At 43.3% G+C, this 24201-nt stretch overlaps 1 protein-coding gene across 1 annotated transcript in view; it reads left to right on the forward strand.

Moving 5' to 3' along the window:
• Positions 1-4330: 4330 nt before the first annotated feature.
• The window catches only part of LOC137544447 (pancreatic secretory granule membrane major glycoprotein GP2-like), a 99889-nt gene continuing 80018 nt past the window's right edge, over positions 4331-24201 (forward strand). Inside the window, exon 1 of the mRNA XM_068265524.1 lies at positions 4331-4386. Within this exon, the coding sequence (XP_068121625.1) occupies positions 4353-4386 (34 nt within the window). The 5' untranslated portion in view covers positions 4331-4352. The remainder of the gene's footprint in view (positions 4387-24201) is intronic.

The following is a 24201-nucleotide window of genomic DNA, read 5'->3' on the forward strand; positions in this document are numbered from 1 at the left end:
TGAGGGGAAAGAGCAGGTCGCCACAGGAACCAAGAGAGGTGAGACATATTTACCCAGCAATGCTTCCTGCTGCCGATTTTTTCAAAGGTGGTTGATGGGGCAGCCCCTAGACCACCAGAGAATGCCAGGGAAAGGGGAAGACCACTAGACTACCAAGGGATGCTTAAAGGGGAAGAAGGTACCACTAGGCTACCAGGAAAACTATATGAGTGAAGAGGGACCACTAGACTACCAGGGAGAGCTGTGGTAAAGAGGGGGCACTAGACTACAAGGGAATGAATTAAAGGGAAGGATGATACCACTAGACTACCAGGGTAGATAAGGGAAGGGGACCAGTAGACCCCAGGGAATGCTCCATTAGACCACAGGGATGGTATAAATAAGAGGGGGGACCCCTAGATCACCAGGGCAAGCTATAACAAAAATATGAAGGCTATTACTATGAAAATGCTGTTGAAAATTTATTTGAACAGAGGTGCCAAAATAGGATAAAAGCGTCTAAAAAACGTTTAAAAAGGGGGAAGTGGTGGACTTACCTCCCTCAAAATCAAACAGACAGGGATTCATTATTTATATCAAAAATAACATTTATTGAACATACACTCCACTTTGCATCGCGTTTCGTGGGCACAGTCCCGCTTCATCAGGCAATAAAAGGAGCAACTCCAAAATGTCTGTAGCGTGGCTGAGCACCTGCTGTTTAGCCACCTCCTATCACCCCACCCACTTTTGAAACCATACCCCTCTGCATAATAAAGCAACTAATTATGCTTTCTATAAACCTGTACAAGGGGGAAAAATACATACAGTATAAACTCGCGTATAAGCCAAAATTTTAAAGCACCAAAAATGTGTTTAAAAGTAACCCCCTCAGCTTATACGCGAGTCAGCTACAGCAGCCTGCCATGTCTGTGTCCGGTCTTACCTGTTCCTATGCCCGAGTGACCAGACAGCAGAGAAGGAGTGGAACGGTGTGTTTCGGCATTGCAGCCTGTGACTGGCGAGGATCAGATGTCCGCCCTGTATACATGCTTCTCTGTAGATAATCAGGCCACCGCGGGAGAGCATGCCTGAAGTTCCTCCACATTACGCTGATTGGCATTACTGTACGGAGGAACGGATTGAGTGGCGCTCCATACTGCTCAGAGGACACACGGATTAGTTCACTGCTCAGCTTCTGTATGACCACAAGGGGTCCGGTGTGGCTCCAGTCTGTCAGCACCCGGCATAGACGTCCTCTGAGCGATCCTCCAATCAAGATGGAGGAGGCAGAGCAGAATGGAGAACGGAAGGCGCTCTACTCCAATGAAGATGGAGGAGGCAGAGCAGAAGGAGGGCTCCTCCAATCGAGGCAGAGAAGAGGGCACAGAAGAAGTGCTCCTCCAATCAATCCTTTACGCAGCAAATAGCAAAGGTTCTTGTATGGGTGAGGGCTGCTTTCCCCCCTGTCTTTTTGGTAAGTGCTCTTCTTCTGCGCTGTACCCACTCACCATCACTATTTCCCCTAGGACCCAGTCTTGTGGCTTATTAGATTTTACATTACTGCACACTAAAGGACCAGGGGATTTTCTTCTGATCGGTGCTGCGTGGACTCTCCAGCCCGCAGCACCGATCAGGAAATAGCCAGGGCGATCAGACTTCCCCCCTTTTTTCCCCACTAGGGGGATGTCCTGCTGGGGGGGTCTGATCGCCGCCGGCTACCCGCCCTTCCCGGGGGGGCTCTTCAAAGCCCCCCTCCGGAGCGCTTTCCGCCCTCCCCGGCTTTCCCTCCCTCTCCCTTACCCTCTGAGCGGCGCAGGACGGATATTCGTCCTGCGCCTGATAGGATAGGCTTCTGCCTATCAGATGCAGGCGATCCCCGGCCAATCAGAGGCCGGGGATCGCCGATCTACATCACAGCGCTGCTGCGCAGCAGCGCCGTGTGTTGTAAACAGCGGGGATTTCTTCCCCGCGTGTTTACATTTTGCCGGCGAGCCGCGATCGGCGGATCTCCGGCTGTTCACGGAGACACCCTCCGTGAACTGGCATGGAAAGGTCCATGCTATACCACTAACGACCCGCCGACACCTATGGGCGTTAGGCGGTCGTTAAGTGGTTAATGGTTCCTGGCTCTTAAAGGGACACTGCCTGAACTATTTTTCCTGCACTTTCTTCATGGGGGTCTATCTTTTGGGCCTGATCTAAGTGTCTTCACTGTTTACAGGTGTGCGCTATATTGAAATTCTGTGCTCTAACTACTCTGCACTGGCACATTTTTCTGTTTATTGTTGCGCTCACCTTATTGTCTTATACAATATGCACCTATACAATTTAGTGTGTGTGGAGGGGGGATTGAGCAACTTATTTATTACTTATGATTGTGATTGAAACTCAGAAGTCACTGCATTTTCTACCCTCGGTTTACACGCTGGTCAACTACTTTTTTATGATTTCTGGGGGGAAAGTGGGCATCTCGGCTTATACACAGGTCGGCTTATATGCGATTATATACGGTGATACTGTAAAATATAACTTTATTTCAAAATTGAATACCATAACCATATATTATAGCAGCAACAAAACATAAGATTTAAAATAAATAGTATAAATAGCCAAATTTAATGCCAAATGTAATTTTGTGTTTATTAAATCCAGTAGCACTTTCACTATTTTAAAATAATAACAGTTTTTTTTCTTTTCCCCCTTATCAGGCATAGGAAATAAAATAATTTATAGGAAAAAAATCTAGTTTGTGCCTCCTCACAAAAAAATGTATACAGTATGTCACTAAGGTGTCACTAAGCAGTGTCTAGGAGAACTCACGGATAAGCATGGATCAGTTTGGTCAGGTGATAAATATGTAAGTCTCAGATGATTTGCTATTCATGATTATGTGTTAAAGTAGGATTTGATCACAGCAAATCAGAGTTTTACAAATCTGTCAGCTGATCTAACAAATCACATGCTACTCCATGCGTTTTCCTAGACATGACCATCACTACTCAACACTGCTATATAGTCTTCAAGAAGAAACAGGTCTAGGTGTGAAGTGGTTCATTATTTTGTATACAATCCCTGTTTTTATCATTGTTTGCTCTGTTCTGTGCTGGTGATCATTACAGCCAGCACCTAGCTGAAGAACTGGGTAATAAATCTGTGCACATTCAGCCATATAAGCAAATTTATGAACAACCATAGCCGGCCTTTGACTTGTGCGACCAGAGCGGGCGCTCAGGGTGCCGGCTTCCAAGGGGGCACCTAATAGCTGGTTACCTATACTGAGAGCACCTACACCTGATTTCCTATACTGGGGGCACCTATAGCTGGCTACCTTTACTGAGGGCATCAACACCTGGCTACCTATACTGGAGGCACCTACGCCTGGCTACCTATGGGGGGATGGAGACCTTCAACTGACTTCCTACACTGGGGGCACCTATTGCTTGGCAACCTATATTGAGGGCACCTACATGTGAGATCGGGGGGCATATTTTTTTAGGGGGGCGCACTGTGGCTATAACGCGTGGTGCAAATTGTCGGTGCTGTGCTATCATTCTAAATGGGGGGGGGGGGGGGGTTAGCTAACTGTCCCACTGATTGTTTTTATTAATATTCCTGAAAGGTTCTAGCCTTCATTTTTAAGTATATTCAGGATAATGCACTCTTTCCATCCATTTGTGGATATTAATAGTATTTTTCCTATTATACATATGTGATGTGTCAAAGAGATCTGAGCATTTGGCGTGATGTGTCACGACGTCAAAAAGGTTGGGAACCACTGTCCTAGGAGATATCTCAGGAGAAAAGGTGTATTGCATATGGGCCTGTGTGTGTGTGTGCGTGCGTGTGTGTGTGCGCATGCGTGAAGAGGATGAAGGGGGGCACAAAAATCAGGTTTCGCACAGGGCGCTGTGAAAGCTAAGGCCGGCCATGTGAACAACTGAAGATAAAGAGTGCAAGCGAGTTATTAACAGCACTGCACTGCCTGACTGCTTGCCTCTACTATTGTATGTCAACCCCACAGTGTCTTCCTTAGTATGTTTTATATTTTGGGCAAGACAATATAAATTCTATTTTTATAATACTGTATTGCGCATGTTTTATTGCATAAAATGCAAATTCTATCTTTTAATTGCAAAAGAACAATTAAAAAAGGGGGTTAGCGTGTTGAGATTTTAGTGGCTAAAAACATCAAGATAGCAGGAAGTACAAGAGTGTTCTGAGAAAATGTACTTCAAAAGGTCACTTTTTTACATCATAGTATAACAGTACAATGACAATATTGTTTCCAAACATAAGTAGCACTGAAAAAGGAAGGCTCATTATTTCAATACAACGCAGAAAAGAATCAGGGTGTGTGCCAGCGCTGAGGAATGCCTATTGAACAACTTACCATAGTCGACATCGGTAAGGCTCAAAAACAACAAACCTTTTCATTGTATTTTTAGTCTCATTCCGCTAAACTTACTTTGTTTGTGTTTCACTTTGGTTTTTTTTTTCAACCTTATCTTGTGAAAAGTCACAAATATTCAGATTGTCAAACTATGACAGCCCTTTATTTTCACATGTAATTATTTCCAAAACATATGAGTGCATTTAAATACATGGTAAGTCAAATAGGTGAGGGAGCATTTTATCATTTACAGCAATCTCTTAAAATATTTTGTACACTAAGCACTAGAATTAGTCATCTCTATACCAAAGGTTGCAAAGCTGCTGTAACAAAAAATGAAATGTGGGCAGCTTCAGAAAAGAGCACACACATGCCTGAGGGGTTGTCTGTTGATTGAAGAAGCCTTTTCTTTCTTGGGAAATGGAGTTAGTGATTGAAACAGACAATTAAATGGACCAACTATGCACATACATACCTCAGTAATCTGCTATTTGATATTAGCTTTATTGTTACTTTAGATTTTTTATTGAATTATATTTGTCTTTGTACTATTTATTATTTAATACGGTAATACAAAACATTTCTACACACAAAAATACAGATGCTGTTGTCATCAGGCAGCCTGTTCTCTCCCCACACTGTAGAGTTCTGAGGAAATAACAGACTTGCAGCAGTATCTCGAAAGGGGGAAAGAGGTACCTAGGATGTGATAAAACTGTGTTAAAAACAAATAAAAGGAAAAAGGTGAGGTGGCTTACCTCAATGACAACAATTTGTGTGAGAACAACACATTTTTATTATACATAATAAAAATGTGTTGTTCTCACATGAATTGTCATCATTGAGGTAAGCCACTTCACCTTTTTTTCCTTGTATTTGTTTTTAACAGTTATATCATATCCTGTGTGCCTCTTTCCCCCTTTTGTGTCACTCATCCTCCTTTTTTAGCTGGGGTGTTCTGGTTGAGATCTAGTGTCCTTGCCACACTGGGACCATTCCAGTACTTTTTTCTTCAAGAGCGTGACCACGTCCAGCTCGTCTGGACACCCGAGTGGAGTGGGGTTTGTACATCTCCCCCTGACTGCAGGTGTTGGTTGCCCAGCTCCAGCTGCAACCCTCCTTTGTGGGTATTCCATTGTTATAAATACCTAACACTCCCTTTTGCTGTGACATACTGCACTATCAGGGCTCCTGGTGTCTCTGTGCTCTTTCCTTGTAGGGTGCTCTCTGATCACCCCCACCCCACCTTTGCAGCAGTATCTGTTCTTTTCCTACACATGGGATTACTATGTTTGGTTAACTAGAGCGATCACATGACTTGGAGAGCAACAACTGGCAGTTCTTTTGAGATTGATTGAGTCTGCATACAAAGTAATAGCAGGTTTTGTAACTATTTATTGGCCGAAGGACTGTTAAGGTGGCCACACACCATCCATTAAAATGATCCAATTTTATGTCAATTCGATAAAAACAATCAGTTGCCCCAAAAAATTGAAAAGTTTTTTTTTTCATTTGTTTTAGAAAATTGATTGAATTTCGAGTTTTTATTCAATAAAAGAAAATTGGGAGTGTTGTATTTTTCTGATCGATTATTATGAAAATTGAATGGTAGGGTAAATTGACAATTACTTGATGTACAGACCCAAGCAATTTTTTTGAGTTTTCTATCATTTTTTTCATAATTGTGGGAAAATGGAACATATGTGTGGTACATTGGTCAGATTTTTGAAATATTACAATCAGTCAAAAAATGATTGCAATTCTTGGATTGAAAAGATATTTAAACCATTGTATGGTGTGTGGCCACCTTAAAGCTTCAAAATCTAATCACTTAAAGCAGAGGTTTGGAAGAAAATTTTCTCTCTATAAAACTGTAATGATCCGCTCAGCTGGCTGCACAGACAGACAGCTGTTTGACCATTCCTCAAGTCTGTGGGTTGCAGGTCTCTGGAAGAGAGACCTGTCTTCACTTTGCAAGTTTCAGACCTGCTCTGCTGCTGAGGAATTTGCATACATTTGTCATGCAAATTGCCTAGTCGTCTCCTTTGAAGGCTTGCAGCATAAATACCATGTGATCCCACAATCCTTTGCTGGTCATGATGGTTTGTTACTGATGAACTCTCCTAGAGTATCAGCCCTGTTTGTTTGTTAAAGGTTATCTTAGACTAATTCCTTGGGACTGCACTAGGCAACTCCTCTAGTGCAGTCAGGTTGCTTTATCTGTTTTGCCTGTGTTGTCTCTCTGCTGCGATTGTCCTGCCACCAGCGGCGGTCGACAGGAAATCGTTCTGTCTGTCTGGGGGTGCTAACCAGAGCAGCGGTTGCTACTGGTAGCCCCTTCTGTTCATCTGTCTGGATTGCATTAGCCCTAATGGTAGTAGCAGTGCCTCCTTCTTTATTCTGCCTCAGGGGTGCTAATCAGAGCAGCGGTTGCTACTGGTAGCCCCATCTGTTTGTCTGTTTGGATCGCACTCGCTCTAGCGGTAGCAGCGGTGGATCTTCCGTGCCTGAGTTCCTGGAGTGTAGACCATAGCCGCGGTGGCTACTGGCTGCACTCATCTGTCTGTCTTGTCCTGTGTTTGCGCCTGCTGTTGCCTGGTGTGAGGCAACCGATTAGCAAGCGTCTACGCAACCTGTTTGTCTGTGTTGATCGCTTGCTTTCGCAAGCGTTCATTCTGTCTGTCTCAGTCTATTTGTGTTCATTTATATTACTTGTGGTTAGTTAGGGTGGCACGCTTATCACTGGGTGCTTAACGCACGGTGATCGTGCCGAAACGTGTTCGCTGTTGCGAATTAGTGCGGTGTTCGTGTTTAGCTAGCGTTTGTTATTTTCCTTATCTTCTCATTGTTGTTTGCTGTGCCTTTGCTACTCTCGTGCTCTGTCCTGCTCAGTCTTGTGTCACTTCTGGCAATCGCCTCTCTCACGATTGCGTTCCTACTTTGTTTCTGCTGTTGTGTGTTCACCGTCGCTGGTTGGCGACTAGATTGGTGCACACACATACATCCTGTCCCTGTGTTCATTCTCATTGGCAATCGCATCTCTTGCGATTGCGTTCTCACTTGGTTTCCACTGTTGTGTGTTCACCATCGCTGGTGGGCGACTAGATTGGTGGACATACATACATTCCTTCTCTGTGCTTATTCAGTCTTGTGTCGCTGTTAGCAATCGCCATCTCTTGCGATTGCTTTCCCACCTGGTCTTCACGGTTGTGTGTTCATCGTCGCTGGATGGCGACTAGATTGGTGGACACACATACACCTTGTCTCTGTGCTCTCTCTCTTTAAGGGCTATCTTGCCCTGCATTGCTTCCCCTCGTACAATTCCTATCTGGCATCTGTGGCTGTGCAGAGGATCTGTTCCTCTGCACTCTGCAGCTCCATCTGCCGGCAGGAATTCCCCTCTACAGGTGCATAGCACCATTGCTGGGTTCTCTCAGATTATACGCTTGTGGAGGATTTCCGCAGTGTCAGCACGCATCCTATGCGCTGACCATGGAAAGAATTACACAATCATTACAAAAACATATTAAAATGGACAGATAAGTGAAGTGGGTAAACCCTTCAGTATATCTGACACTAACCTGTATACTAAGAAAAAAACACTACCTGTCCCTAACATTATACCTCCACCAGTGGCATACTACCATAAGGCTGCAGGTGCTCGCAGCACTGGGTGTAGCCATGGCTAGGGGTGCCGCTGTGGTGCTCTGTCCCTGTGTTCTTCCACCTGGGAACTTTTTTCATAGTTTGGGCAACATTGATGAACATTGGGGATGAATGGCTTCACATTATGAATGGGTTGGTATAGCATCACAGGCTCCAGATGCAGCAGAAACGTCCTAAAGGATCTACAGGGAATCAGCCCAAAGATGAGAAATTATTGAGACAGCTAATTGTGGCGCACACTTGCATCTGGTAATTTTGCTGCGCCATACAGGATAACTATATTGCAACGCCAGCTGTGTAATTATGGTACTTAGTGGCTGCAGGATTTACCAGCATACCTAATAGCAGTTTAAGTTAGTGTGTTATAGGGGGTTAGTGTTAGCCCTCAGTTGGGGGGAAGTTGGTGTTAGGTTTAGGTAGGGCAGGCTAATGAGAGTCAGGATACGATAATAGAATATCGGTAATATTATAGTACGGTATATCCAGTGCACAGAATGAGATTTTGTCATTTTCATGTGGCAGAATTTCCAATTACGGTTTTGCATGTAAGAGAAATTATAATGTCAGGAGTACCTAGCTACCTATTTATAATACCAGATGACAGCAGTGCTGATACCTCAACTTCAATTTCATATTTCTGTAAATCATTGCCATACATTTTGACAGCTAAAATCAAGGACTTTATTTTATCTTCTGTATATATTCCTAGACATGAAATAACAAAGCGACCTCAAAGCATTCACATAAACTGTAGTTGTAACTTTAAAATATTCTATATACTGTATATACTCACGTATAATTCTTCAACACAAAATATGTGCTGAAAAGTTACCCCTTGGCTTATATGCAAGTCAGTGGAGCAGAACAGATGGTGGAAAAGGTTTTTGTTACTGGCAGGTTTTGTTACTGGCTCCCTGCTGTGTCCATGCCCCCTATGCCCCGCAACATGGTATGCAGAGTACGCTGCTCCGGACTGCCTGTGTCCGCTGTGTGCAAGCAATGTGTCAGCGGTGCAATGATTGGGGATTTTTACTGTGTGGCAATCGCTGTGTCTCATATCTATGCAGTGGCGTAGCTAAGGAGCCGTGGGCCCCGATGCAAGTTTTACATGGGGCCCCCCAAGCACTCCATACATAGCAATTGATACGGCGCCTCAAAACCTGCCAATGGCAACTACAGAGTCAGAGGTACAGGAAGGGGATGGGGAACAGTTTGTTAATGATTACCACTATTCAAAGTATCTATAGAAGTCATTATTATGAGCACAGGTCCAATATAGAGATAATACTGCAGTTCAGGGAGGGCCCTTCGGGGCCCCTCTGGCCCAAGGGCCCCGATGCGGTCACAACCTCTGCAACCCCTATTGCTACGCCCCTGTATCTATGATGCCATCTAGTGGGGCCTGTAGCTAGTGCGGCCTCTAGCTATATCATTTGTGTGTTACATCTGGCTACGCGGAGGGAGGACAACTTGTACTGGGGGCACATGTGGCTACTGTGGAGAGGGATTATATGTGATTCAATCACTTTTTCCTGGTTTCTGAGGGAAAAGTGGGTACCTCGGCTTATACGCAGGTCGGCTTATTTGCGGGTATAAATGGTATATAAAATCGGATGTGTTTGTGTGTATTTATGTATGTGCCACGATCATTCAAAAACGCCTTGACCAATTTCAATGAAACTTGGTATTTAGATCCCTTACTTCCTGGGAAAATATGTTCTGGGGGCTTTGCATTCCCCCTGCACACCTGGGTTTTACCTATTGGTTTTGAAGGGGAATATTTAAACTGCTGCCATTCTTGCAATGCTAATGGCAGAGTCCTCAAACCTGGTACAGTTGGTCATTGGGTGACTGGAGCTCACATTCGCTAAATGGGGCAGAGCCAAAACAGCCAATTAGATTTTTTTTGCTTGATAAACCACTTATATTATCACATTATTGATGTCAGGATCCGCAAAGCTCAAAACCGTGGTTATTGAGTGACTTTGTGTCGGGGGTAAAAAAAAGTGGGCGGAGCAAAATAAAAATTTTCACAAGGAAAGTGTAAACTGTAGCCATTCTTACACTGTTAATGGCAGGGTTCTCAAACTTCCAATAGTTGGTCACTGGGTGACTGGGATTAATATTCAGGAAAGTGGGTGGAGTCTTAAATAGCCAATCAAAATTCAACTATTGATTTTCAAGGGAAATATTTAAACTGCTTACATTCTTACTCTGTTAATAGCAGAGGCCCAAACCTGATACAGGGGCGGAACCTCAAACAGCAAGATTCGTTTCATTTCAATTCACAAATTTTAATTATTGATGCAAAGGACCCCAAAGGTCATAAACTTGGTTATTGAGAGACTGTGTCAAAGTTAGGAAAAGTTGCCAGAGCCAACAACAACCAAAAACAAACCCTGGCAACGCCAGGTCTTCAGCTAGTCTTCATACTGTACTGTATATAAATGTGACCAGGAAACAAATGCAAACAATCTACAGGCACTCAAGAAATATTAATAACCCTGTTCTCTCCAAAGCAATATTTAAATGACTCAAGTAAAGAATTGTAAAACTGAATTTTACCTTCTTAAAACAGAAGGTATTTGCAATTATTCAGGTTGAAGTGAACATGTGTGAAATGTCACACAGTGCATCACTGCTGATTATGCAAATAATTTCTTTGTTGTCCCTGAAAGATAAAAACACCTTTAAAACTACTACACACCTAGGAGCTCTGGTTCACCATCAACTCTCAAAGGCACAGTTCCCCAAAGTCAGGGATTGATGTGTACAGTGGGATGCGAAAGTTTGGGCAACCTTGTTAATTTTTATGATTTTCCTGTATAAATCGTTGGTTGTTACAATAAAAAAAATGTCAGTTAAATACAGTATATGATATAGGAGACACACACAGTGATATTTGAGAAGTGAAATGAAGTTTATTAGATTTACAGAAAGTGTGCAATAATTGTTTAAACAAAATTAGGCAGGAGCATAAATTTGGGCACCACAAAAAATAAATTAAATCAATATTTAGTAGATCCTTCTTTTGCAGAAGTTACAGCCTCTAAACGCTTCCTATAGGTTCCAATGAGAGTCTGGATTCTGGTTGCAGGTATTTTGGACCATTCCTCTTTACAAATCATCACTAGCTCATTCAGGTTTGATGGCTTCCGAGCATGGACAGCTCTCTTTAACTCACACCACAGATTTTCAATTACATTCAGGTCTGGGGACTGAGATGGCCATTCCAGAATGTTATACTTGTTCCTCTGCATGAATGTCTTAGTGGATTTTGAGCAGTGTTTAGGGTCAGGGGCGCCGCCAGCATACAGACGAGGCATGCCCCCACTTGTGGCTTCACACTGTGGGGGTCATTGCTCTACTGTTGGCGGCAGGCGTGCAGGTGGGGGCACCAAGCGGAGCGGCAGGAGGGTGTGCGCAGCAGCGGGGAGCGGGTAGAAAAAAGTTTCCACTTACCTGCCTGGATCCTGGACACAGCTTCTATCTACTTCCTGTCCCACCATCTGTCATTATGGTAACAGCGCCCCCTGTGATGACGTAATCGCTTGTCATCACAGGGGGAGCTCTTACCAATGCGCACTGGGACAGACTGAAGATAGAAGCTGTGTGCAGGATCCAGGCAGGTAAGTGGAAACTTCTCTCTGCCCTCTCCCCTGCCACTGCGCACACCCTCCTGCCTATACTGGGGGCATCCACCAATCTAATCTGTACTGTGGGCATATACAAATCTAACCTATACTGGGGGCATATACCTATTCAACCTATACTAGGGGCATATACCTATCTAACCTATACTGGGGCAACTACCAATATAATCTATGCTGGGGGCATATACCTATGTAAACTATACTGGGGGCATATACGTATCTAACCTATACTGGGGGCATATACCTATCTAACCTATACTGGGGGCATCTACCAATCTAATCTATACTGGGGGCATATATCTATCTAACCTATACTGGGGGCATATACCAATCTAATCTATACTGGGGCATATACCTATCTAACCTATACTGGGGGCATATACCTATCTAACCTATCCTGGGGGCATATACCTATCTAACCTATATTGGAGGCATATACCTATCTAACCTATACTGGGGCCATATACTTATCTAACCTATACTGGAGCATATGCCTATCTAACCTACACAGGGGGTATCTACCAATCTAATCTATACTGAGGGCTATCTAACCTATACTGGGGGCATATACTTATCTAATCTATACTGGGGGCATATATCTATCTAATTTATACTAGGGGGGCATATACCTATCTAACCTATACTGGGGGCATAAACCTATCTAACCTATACTGGGGGCATCTACCAATCTAATTTATACTGGGGGCATATACTTATTTAACCTACACTGGGGGCATATACCTATCTAATCTATACTGGGGGCATATAACTATCTAACCTATACTGGGGGCATATACCAATCTAGTCTATACTGGGGGCATATACCTATCTAACCTATACTGGGGGCATATACCTATCTAACCTATACTGAGGGGTACCTACCTATCTAACCTATACTGCGTGCACCTCCCTATCTAACCTATACTGGGGGCAACTATGCTGGTTACCTATATTAGAGGCACCAACCTATCTAACCTTTACTGGGGGCACCTACCAATTTAACCTATATGGGGGCACCTACCTATCTAACCTATACTGGGGCAAATATATTGGCTACCTATATTGGAGGCACCTACCTATCTAACCTATACGGGGGCACCTACCTATCTAACCTATATGGGGCACCTACCTATCTAACCTATACTGGGGGCAACTATATGGGTTACTCATACTACAGGGACCTATAGCTGGCTACCTATACTGCGGGCACCTATACCTGTCTCCACGTTGAGGGCGCATTTTACGCCCTTGCCCTGGGTTCAATTTGGCCTAGAAATTGCTAGTATTTGGCTCCACCCACATCATTTTTGGCCACACCCAGTTTTTCATTCAAGCGCCGCTTTGTTTGGAGGTAAGGCTATCCATTTTTCCCCGCGCCGCTTCTTTCATGGATGGGGGCCTCAACTTATGGACTGTTTGGGGACACCAAAACCTTAGCTGCACCCATGTTTAGGATCTCCAGAATCTGCCGATACTGAGTGGTATCCATACGTGCCTTAACTTTGACAAGATTCCCAGTCCTTGCACTGGCCACACAGCCCCACAGAATGATGAGACCACCACCATATTTTACTGCAGGTAGCAGGTGTTTTTCTTGGAATGCTGTGTTCTTTTTCCTCCATGCATAACGCCCCTTGTTATGCCCAAATAACTCAATTTTAGTTTCATTAGTCCACAGCACCTTATTCCAAAATGAAACTGGCTTGTCCAAATGTGCCTTAGCATACCTTAAGCGTCTCTGTTTGTGCTGTGGGTGGAGAAAAGGCTTCCTCTGCATCACTCTCACATACAGCATCTCCTTGTGTAAAGTGCGCCGAATGGTTGAATGATGCAAAATGACTCCATCTGCAGCAAGATGATGTTGTAGGTCTTTGGTGCTGGTCTGTGGGTTGACTCTGACTGTTCTCACCATTCGTTGCTTCTGTTTATCCAAGATTTCTCTTGGTCTGCCACTGCGAGCCTTAACTTGAACTGGCTTGGGAACGCGAGTGATTCTTAGCGTTCCTGGCCACATAAACAGTATAGAGGGCGCTATTGTGGCCAGGAACACGAAGAATCACTCGCGTTCCCAGGCCTGTCGGTGCCTGTCGCCGAAAACGGAAGTGGCTGCCGGCGGGGGACAGGAGCATCGGAGCAAGTCTGCGTGGGCACCGGACAGCTGCAGGGGACCGGTAGAAGCTCCAGGTGAGTAAAACTAATTTTTTTAGGTTGCCTTAAGTGTCCCTTTAAATACTCTTTCTCATAATTGGATTCACCTGTGTATGTAGGTCAGGAGTCACTGAGCTTACCAAGCCAATTTTAGTTCCAATAATTAGTTCTAAAGGGTTTTGGAATCAATAAAATGACAACAGTGCCCAAATGTATGCACCTGCCTAATTTCATTTAAACAATTATTGCGAACTTTCTGTAAATCCAATAAACTTCATTTCACTTCTCAAATATCACTGTGTTTGTTTCCTATATGATGTATTTAACTGACATTTTTTATCGTAACAACCAACAATTTATAAAGGAAAGTCATGACAATTAACAAGGTTGCCCAAACTTTTGCATCCCACTGTATTAAAATTAGTGAAATAAGTATTTGTTGCCCTATCTACCTGCAATATTTCAGTTACCCAGGTGGCTTCACTACAAGCAGGTAACGAGCTGAGATTAGCATCCTCTGTAAGGGAATTCTCATAATTCCAGCTTGTTACAAGACCTGTTTAAAAGACACCTGTCCACAGAATCAGCCAATAAGATTCCAAACTAGCCACCATGGCCAAGACCAAACAGCTGTTTGAGGATTTCAGGGATAAGATTAGAGACCTGCACAAGACTGGACTAGGCTACAAAACTATCCAGAAGCAGTTTGACAACAGCTGATTAGATAATTTGCAAATGGAAGAAAAACAAGGTAACTGTCAATTTCTTTCAGTCGGGGGCTCCATGCAAGATCTCTGTGGCGTTGCAAGGATCATGAGAGACGATGACAAAGCACTTTAGGACTACACGGGGGAACTTGTCAATGATCTCATGTTCTTCAAAAGCAAAGGTGAATGCATGAGAAAGTCAACTCTTTTATGCAAATGATCATTGCTGGAAAATGTTGAGTGGCTTGTCATTAATTTTGTATATGTCATATTAATTGAGCTTCCTGATATGCTGCATTGTTTGGTGCGTAAGGTAATAATTAAGGTCTGGCAACAACACCTGAGCTTTACAGAAAACACACATGGAGGAGCTAAAATAAATCCCATACAGCTTAACGCAGAACTAGTTTGACCACAAATAGATTTTTAAAAGCCAAAAGGTTTTGAATGTTTGTTCCTAAAAAGACATTTTAAATGTGTTAAGGTCATTTCACATAATTTCAGCTCCGTAGCCATACTACATTTATGTATAAAAAATATAGAATTCTAACTCAGCATTTATTATTTGGTGTTTTAGGCCTCAATTCACGGAGCATTATCAAACGTTTATCAAACATTTTATCAAACGTTTGATAATTTACCTCATGGGTAAAATCTCATTTTGAATTCACTAAGGTGTTATATATTTGTTGAACGTTTTATCGGTAAAACATTCGATAAATATATAACACCTTAGTGAATTTAAAATGAGATTTTACCCATGAGGTAAATTATCAAACGTTTGATAAAATGTTTGATAAACGTTTGATAATGCTCCGTGAATTGAGGCCTTAGATGCAAATTTTACTGGCAAGTTTTGTAACTACAACAGGTGCTTATTTTATTGTTGCGCTATAAAGGTGAGATATGTTCATAGTGATGAATCTAACAGCTAGAATCTGTTTGACACAAGCAGTTGCAAGCGGTGTACGTTGCAAGTGCTTGGCATGGCAGTGAGGCAGCTGTTACATGGAGGCACATCTAAGCATGGTGGAAGCCACACTCAAACATGATATGAGGGGGTTCTTCGCTACTTAAAATCTGCACTGTGTCAAACACTTATGTATCTTACAAAGGCTGACATTCAGCTGCAATAAATCACACCTGGAAGGTGAATGCTGGAAAGTAGAACAAAGGCTGAACTGCTTGGCAGGTGAACGGATCAGCCATCTGTGTGAAAAAGGCTTTCTCTCCTTGTCAAATTTGTTTGTCAAACAGGTACTGGTTAATGGGTAGAGCTAAATAAATAGAAGACTAATTTATAATATTTCCATGACCTTCATGAAATTGTAATTCATTAATTGTTTATTTACAGATAATTTTAGAAAATCTATATTATTTAGCATTTAGTACTTTACATGTGTAATGGATTGCGGAGACACCGCCATGCGGTCTGACAGCGGGGCGGCTGTCTCCGCGTTCAGACCGGCGGTTTCCGCACAGCAGCGTGCGTCTGGTGTGTCTGAGCCTAATAGTGCACACAGACGGAGAGCTACGCGCGCGCGCTAGGAGGCAGGACCTTTATGCCAATAGGAGAGGGATCAGCTGATCAGGACGATCAGCTGATCACAGCGTAGTAGGTGATTGGCTAAGTGGGGCTGGGCGGCGCTGAGGAGCGCTGCTCTATATATACCTCTTGCCTGTCAGTTGCTGGTTGTCTGCCGTTGCGAATACTTACGTGTGAGCACTCAGACCAGTCAGATCCCACAGTGTGTTAGAACCAGGAGGACCTGGAAATTCACACTTAGCCAGAATACGTTTGTGTTATATGTTAGACCAGTTCCAGGGTGTTGAGACCACGGACCTCACACCCAAACTTAGGGATACTGCGTCATTACTGTGTTATACTTTAGACCAGTTCCAGGGTGTTGAGACCACGGACCTCACACCCAAGCTTAGGGATACTGTGTCATTGCTGTGTTATACTTTAGACCAGTTCCAGGGTGTTGTGACCAAGGACCTCAAACCCAAGCTTAGGGACTCTGTGTCATTACTGTGTTACTCTAGACAAGTTCCCGGGTGTCGAGATCAAGGAGCTCACACCCCAGTCTAGGACTCTGTTATATTTATATGTTATGACTATTTGCTCTGTCGACCTTTCTCTCGCTTTCTGATTCGGTACCTCTGCATATCTGTCTACATGTTGCCAGACCCTGCCTGTACCGGTTACCGAATCAGTCTCCTGTCTCTGTACCTCATCTGCTCGTGTGTTGCCGACCTGGCCTGCCTGACTATCCTAGCTGTCACTCTCCCTGAGTGCTCAGTCTATCAGTATTAGCAGTGACACCATTCCATCAGGTGTCAGCTGCAACCAGGACTCCCGCTCCTCAGAGAGTCCGGCCTGTTAGCAGCCAGTGGTCCCTCCCTCTGGCTGCAGTACAGTTCACCATCTAATACTGTTATCCCTGGTTACCAGGTCCTCACTATCAAGAAATAGTTTCTGCACTGCCCGGGGTCACCTGCCCCTCAGGTGGCTCTTGGCCGAGTCTCTTATATCTCCCGCTCCTCGGGAGATAGCCTCCAGTTCATCCAATACATTTAACTCATTAGGTGTCCAGAGGTTAGTCATACTTGTATTATTGGTGATTCTGCAGATCATCCATAATCGAGTATACAGCTGTATTGTTGATGATTCTGCAGATCATCAACAATCAGATTCTCTCTGTGTGCTGACACCGATCGTTACAACTTGTTTTATATCTGTAAATGCAGTATTTATCTATTTCACATTTATATCACACAATGACACTTTTCACTTTTTCTGCTGAGCTTCAAGGATTTCTGAACGGAGACAGATATGGAGGTAGCCATATTTGCTTCCTTATAAACAATACCGGTTGCCTGGCAGTCCTGCTGATCTTTGGCTGCAGTAGTATCTGGATCGCACACCTGAAACAAGGATGAAGCTAATCAAGCCAAACTTCAGTCAGAAACACCTGTTTTGCATGGTTGTTCAGGGTCTATAGCTAAAAGTATTAAAGGCAGATGATCAGCAGTGGAGTTGTTTAAAAGGAAATAAATATGGCAGGCTCCATACCCCTCTCAGTTCAGGTGTGCTTTCCATTACAGAGATCACTGAACAATTGACAGAGCTAAGGTTTCTTTCACATTGCCAACTGCCCCACTGGTTACTGCAACCTCCTAATACATCATCCTAGTCACCACGAACTATTCATGTTTTATTCACTTTTTTTCTTGTCATTTGATCAACCTTTTCCCAGAGTTTGGCAATATGGCACCAACACTTAAGCCTCTTTTCCAGGTAAGGCTGAACTGCTGGCTTGTTGGTCCACAAGCCCCTTTGGCTGCAATTGCTTGCAGCCAAATGGTAATGTTTGGTAACGTTTACCAGCGGCTTTCAGCTGCTCATGGAAATTAGGACCTACTGGAGTGAGGAGCTCTTTCAGGATGCTGAAAACCCAATGAATAAATGCAGCGATGTGAAAATACACACTCAGGAGACATGTGGCATAGTAGATACCAGCTGTAACAGTTTTTTGGCCATTTGCTAACTTTGATGTTGGACTCCTTTGCCTTCTCCCCCACTGAGGTTGCTCCAAATTGTGATGGTTTCTGATTGGAACCTCTTCTCCTGAATTCATCATAGTACTGATAGTTCTTGGTTACACACCCTGAAGCCCCATATTAATGTCAGCTCATAACGCTTCTGTATGTGGCTCAGAACACAGAACCTCATCCTCTATATCTGGCCATGCAAAGTGGTGCTGAAAAGCTAGTAACTCTGGTGTTACCGATCTTTAGGGACAGACACCTGGAGAGGTGAGGGAGCTGTTATTATGGGAGACAAGGGGATGGGGTTGATAATGATAATAATCTGTCAGGGTTATACTCAGGAAAGAAAGGATGAGGCATGGGCAGGGTGAGCAAGGACCATGGCACAAGCCTTGTGGTTGGGATGGTATTTTGAAACTAGTATGTAATTGAAGGAGGTAGAATATCGTATAGAGCTTTGTAGGTTACAGTTAGGAGTTTGAAGTAGAGCCTCAGGTTAATTGTCCAAAAGGAGCAGCAGATGAGGAGCAAGGAGACAGGTGAATGAGTTGAGTGGCCAAGTTTGAGTATAGGTTACTTGATAGGCCACTGTGTATTACTGTAGTGAAGGTGAGATATAATTAGGGCATACACTAGCAGTCTAGTAGTTTCCTGAGTGAGAAAGGGTCAGATGCAAGATATGTGCTCGAGCTGAATATAACAGGAGATGGTTACTGAGTGAATGTGTTTGATAAATAAGAAAGAAGACTAAAATAATACCCCTAAGCAAAATGTTTTATTTGCTTACTGTAAAAAATCCACACAGTCCTTGTTGCGTCTAACACATCTGCAATGCTGGCCCCAGCCACTTGTAGTCCCCTGAATGCCTTCCTCACTGTGCACAAAGTAATATGTTGGATTGAGTGTCCCTACAAAATACAATCTCACTTGTATGACTAACCAATACAATCTGCAATCTTGTCACAAGATTTTTGGTATACTGCCACCACCTCTCTTTTTGACAGTGAGTGAGGGGACACTGACCAGCCAGAGTAGGAGCGTCGGGTAAGTGATGGTGGTGGAGCAATTCGGGAAGACAGGACTTACGGCTAAGGGCCGCAGTGATAGGGTGAGCAGCGATGCCAATTGGTGTCTGGTGGCAGTCTACCTTAAACCACAGTCTCTACAGGGACGCCTAGGCATACAGGGGGCACACAGGAACTTCCCCACTGTACTTGGAGGTATTGATTTTGTGCTTGATTGATTATTTCATACATTTGTTTTTGTATGCTAAAGAGCTAATGTTGATGGCTGCGAATTTGAACTGATGGGGGCTGTGTTGATCTGGTTTACAGTGCTTATAAGCCCAAGGGGGTCACTGATGTACTGTTACCATTCTGTGTATGCCTTGACAAAGGGACCTGCTGTGGCTCTGAAACTTTTGTTGGTTACTGAATGGGCATCTGGCACTTGACATGAATAAACAAACTTATCTACAGTGGAGTGTGTGGAACTCTTGGATTATGCGTGTATTGGGGTGTGCACTATTCGGCGGGGGTGGGGCGGGGACACTTTAGAATCTCTGCCTCAGGCACTGGAGAACCTTGTCCCAGCCCTGGAGTTTCTGCTTAAAATAAGGATAATATCAGCATAGAACATGGTTAAGATAAAAGGCTGGCCACACACCATACAATCTGATTGCACAATCCTTGTCAAATTTTGCTAACAAATATTGTATGTGCATACAGTTGAACAGATTAGATATCAATTTGATAGATTTTACAGGTAGGTTCTTAAACTAAACAAACACAGAACATTTATATTGCGCTTTTCTCCTGGCGGACTCAAAGCACCAGAGCTTCAGCCACTAGGACGCGCTCTATAGGCAGTAGCAGTGTTAGGGAGTCTTGCCCACGGTCTCCTACTGAATAGGTGCTGGCTTACTAAACAGGCAGAGCCGAGATTCGAACCCTGGTCTCCTGTGTCAGAGGCAGAGCTTTTAACCATTGCACTATCCAGCCACTACAAACTAAAAGAGAGGTTCTTAGACTAAAGTAAAATGGAGCATATTGAGATACAGAGATGTTAGAGAAGACAAGCTTACTCAAAGCAGCACAGAAGGCAAACAGAAAAGACAATCAAGCCGTAAACCCATCACACTGATGAATGTGAATGTATTCTGTATATTTCTTTTTATATTTGCTAGCACTTATGTTGTATTCATGTCTGCTTCAAACAAAATATTAAACATACACAATAATATAATTTAGCAAAGGTGAAGTTCCATATTATTGTTTTAAATAAACAAACAGTTTTTAGCATTCAGACGCTATATTCATGGTTCCTTTGGTGTGAAAAAATAAAAATACTTTTCTTTCAATGCAAAAGGACGTCACTAGCAGGCTGTTCGTGTGTATCTAAAAGGAAGCGTTTTAAAGGGGAAAACAGCTATGTATTATGTCTTCATTGTCAGGCAACCACTCAATGTCACCGGCTGACATGCAACATATTCAAAGAGACCTTGCAGTAATTCCACACCCAAATACCATTGAAATTGAGAGATACCTGTGCCAATAGGCTCCTAGCAGCTAGACTTTCCTGGCAGCTAGACTTTCTGTTTGTGTCTATGACCACCTTTGGTATGTGTGTATATCTATACACAGGGAACGTAGCAATAGCCATAGCAGCCATAGCAACTGCTGTGGGGCCCTGGAGAAGGAAAAGACCCAGATAGTACTAAATGTGTTCACTATTAACTTTGCTTTGTTGCTCTGCCAGAGGGTGGACCTTTGTCTCAGTGCACATGGACTATTCACAGTGTGCTTTTCATGAACATGTAATTTTACCAATCAACTCATATTCATAGGGTAGGGACAGATAGCATTGCACAAGAAAGCCAAGTCCTAGATACTGTGACCCCACAAAAATTTGCTATGGGGCCTCATAATGTCTAGCTACGCCACTGTCTAGATATGTGAGAGCACTAAATCTGAGGCCTGAAAAGTCAGTTAGTTTGAAGTTAAAGACTCTGTAACAAATTTTTCAGCCTTATTTCTCCTATCCCACAAGTTCCTATACCTGTTCTAATGTACTCTGACTTACTGCAGCCTTTTCTAGTTGCACTGTCTCTTTAATATATCTTATCTTCTTTTCTTTGTCAAGCTTTGTCGGCCCAGAGAGGAAGGAGCTGTTTCTGCTGTGATAGGGACAAATTATGCATGCCCCCTGCACGCCCCCTGCAGGCTCACTCCTGTGTGTTTATTTCTCACTCACAGACAGGTCCCTGCTCTCAGTCTCAGCGTGTCTGTGAGGCTGAGGGAGGAGGGAGCTGCCTGTCACATGCTGACAATTTGTTCCCCAGACACAAGTGCAGAGCCCAGACTCCTGGCTCAGAAGAAACAGCTGTGTTTATAAAGGAGTCTGAGAATTATTGTCACACTTCAGTGGCACAGAGCCACAGAGACAGAAGGTAAAACTTTTTCTAAACTTACACATAACATCTGAAGGCTGCATTCACTGTGTAATAATAAAATCTTGTCATGCAAAATATAAGGCAGTATAAATCCTGTTCCTTTTCAGTTTACCTCCTGTTCTTCGGCGGCCATCTTTACTGTTTACAAAACAGTTTATAAAACTGTTATTTTATCGCCAATATTGCGGTGGAGAGCGGCGAAAATGTTACAGAGGGGGCTAGGAGATGTCCCCGAAAAGGCTGATATGTTTACTTATATAACATTTCTCCTATACAGATTCTCTTTAAAATTCACCCTCCCAGATTTCCTACTGTTACTAAAGATGAATAGGGGATTATGTTACTACTTACAACATGTTATTTAATGCAGCCAGTCCACAGAACTTCCCTTTGAAAAAGTCAGTCATATGACCCAGGATCCATTGTGAAAACTGGAAACTGCAAGAAGAGTAGGCATTCTATAGTTAGCAGCTCATTGTATATTAACTCTTTGTTATTGGCACTGCAGCTTGGTAGTTTCATTATCCTCCTGCCCAGTTCCAACTCTCTCAGTGTTTAATAAAGCACTTAACCCCACCCTGTTTAGTGTATTAAGGCAAGCCATGTATACCTCTCATTACTCTGTGGATACTGCAGGTATAGTGATGATTTGTCTTAATGCTGGTCTGAGGAGGGCTGGGCATGTTACAGGTACAATGCAACACTTGCCATCCCACTTTGAAGTTTAAAATAGAATATAATGCTGGGAGACTTTGTATCTTGATTTTGAGATCACACTGGGATCGGTTGGCTTTATTACTGATTTGTTTTAGAAACCAACTGACAGTTAACCAATAGCTAATATCCAAGACCCCTTTTTCAGGGTATACTCAAGAGTAAGTTTATGAGAGCACAGTGTATTTCTTCACGTGATGATCTGAACCAGAAGCAGGTAGCCCAGTTTGTGGATGATTTCACTCAGAGGGGGTTATGATTCCCAATGGTGGAATCGAATTGCAGCAATGTTGGGGCATTTGGATCGGGACACATTTAAGATAACTTAAAATGAAGGTTGAGGGGATCCAAGATTGTAACACCATACTTATCTACTTTTTCAGATGTTGTAAGAAGAATTTTCCTCAAGCAGTTGCCCCTGTTCGAGAGCAACCGTCAGCTGTCATGTGTGAGTGACACCACAATTTGGCTACTGGAGGTCAAGGAGCATAGGCGTTTGTTTGGTGAGAGCTGATGTGCGGAGGTGCACATCGGGGAATTCAGAGGTTTCAGGGTCCACCATGGTTGGCACCTTCTTGTGCCTAAAATCTTCAGCAGACAGCAGAGTTCTAATATTATTAGAGGAAACACAGTATCTCACCAGGGATGCTCATCATGAGGTTGTGATCACGAGTAACTCGTGATCACGAGTCGTTTTTTGTAATCACGAGGCCGTAATCGGCATTAGTGATTGGCTCTCGATCACCAATGCCGATCACTAATGCACTCGTGATCGCACTTGTTCCCCGACTCGTGATCACTCGTCACTAGTGGTTGTGATTAAAGACCTGCCGACTTTAGCGGGTAATAGCAAAGCCCTCTTACATGCTAGGAACACCAAATTTGCCAGATATGTTATGAAGAACAGTGGGAACAAGTGGAACCTTTTTTTCAAAAAGACCTTATAGTTTTTGAGAAAATGGATTTTAAAGTTTCAAAGGAAAAAAAGTATACATTTAAAAGTATACATTTAAATGCGGTAAATGACAGTTAATGTATTTACCGCATTTAAATGTATAAATGTATATATATATACATTATAAGTATAATTTGTTTCCTTTGAAACTTTAAAATCAATTTTCGCAAAAACAATAAGGTCTTTTTGGAAAGAAAAATGTCCTACTTGTTCCCACTGTTCTTCTTAACATATCTGGCAAATTTGGTGTTCCTAGCATGTAAGGGGGCTTTGCTATTAACCATTAAAATCGGTGGGTTTTTAATCACGAATACCACTCATGATTTGTGATTACATGCAGTTATTCGACTCAAACCTGCACTCGAGTTGGATATCCCTTTCTACTTGTGATTGTGATCACGAGTCAATTCTTAAAGGAGTCATCAGGGGTTTCAAATGAAAATAAGTACTACTTACCCGGGGCTTCTTCCAGCCCCAAGCTCCCAGCCTGTCCCTCGCTGCAGCTCCGCGATGAGCTGTTCGCCGCCTCTCCATCCCAATCCCCGGCGATGACGTCAGGCCGCGGGCGGGAGGCGAGAGGCGGCGAACGACTCTTATTTTCATTTGAAACCCCTGATGACTCCTTTAAGTAAGCGGAGTCGAATTCGCGATCACTCGAATTCGTGATTGGGGGTATCCGAGCACCACTGTATCTAATGTGAGTATGGGAGCTAAAATCTCTCTTAAAGATTACTTTACCTGCAATTCATCGTGAATGATCTACCTCATCGAATGTCCTTGTGGTTTGGCTTATGTGGACCAGGACCAGATGACAAGGAAGCTCAGGAAACATAAAAGTAGTATATCTTCCTTGGGGGTTCTTCCTGCAAACCCCCAGCCTGATGTTGGAAATGGTGGCAGAGATTTCCCCATAGCCCATCATTTTTTTTTTTAAATCAGCCATAATGCCAGCTAGCTACCATAGTGTGTGTTGGAGGAGGTGA

This window comes from Hyperolius riggenbachi, chromosome 2, assembly GCF_040937935.1.
Source record: "Hyperolius riggenbachi isolate aHypRig1 chromosome 2, aHypRig1.pri, whole genome shotgun sequence".
Lineage (NCBI taxonomy): Eukaryota > Metazoa > Chordata > Amphibia > Anura > Hyperoliidae > Hyperolius > Hyperolius riggenbachi.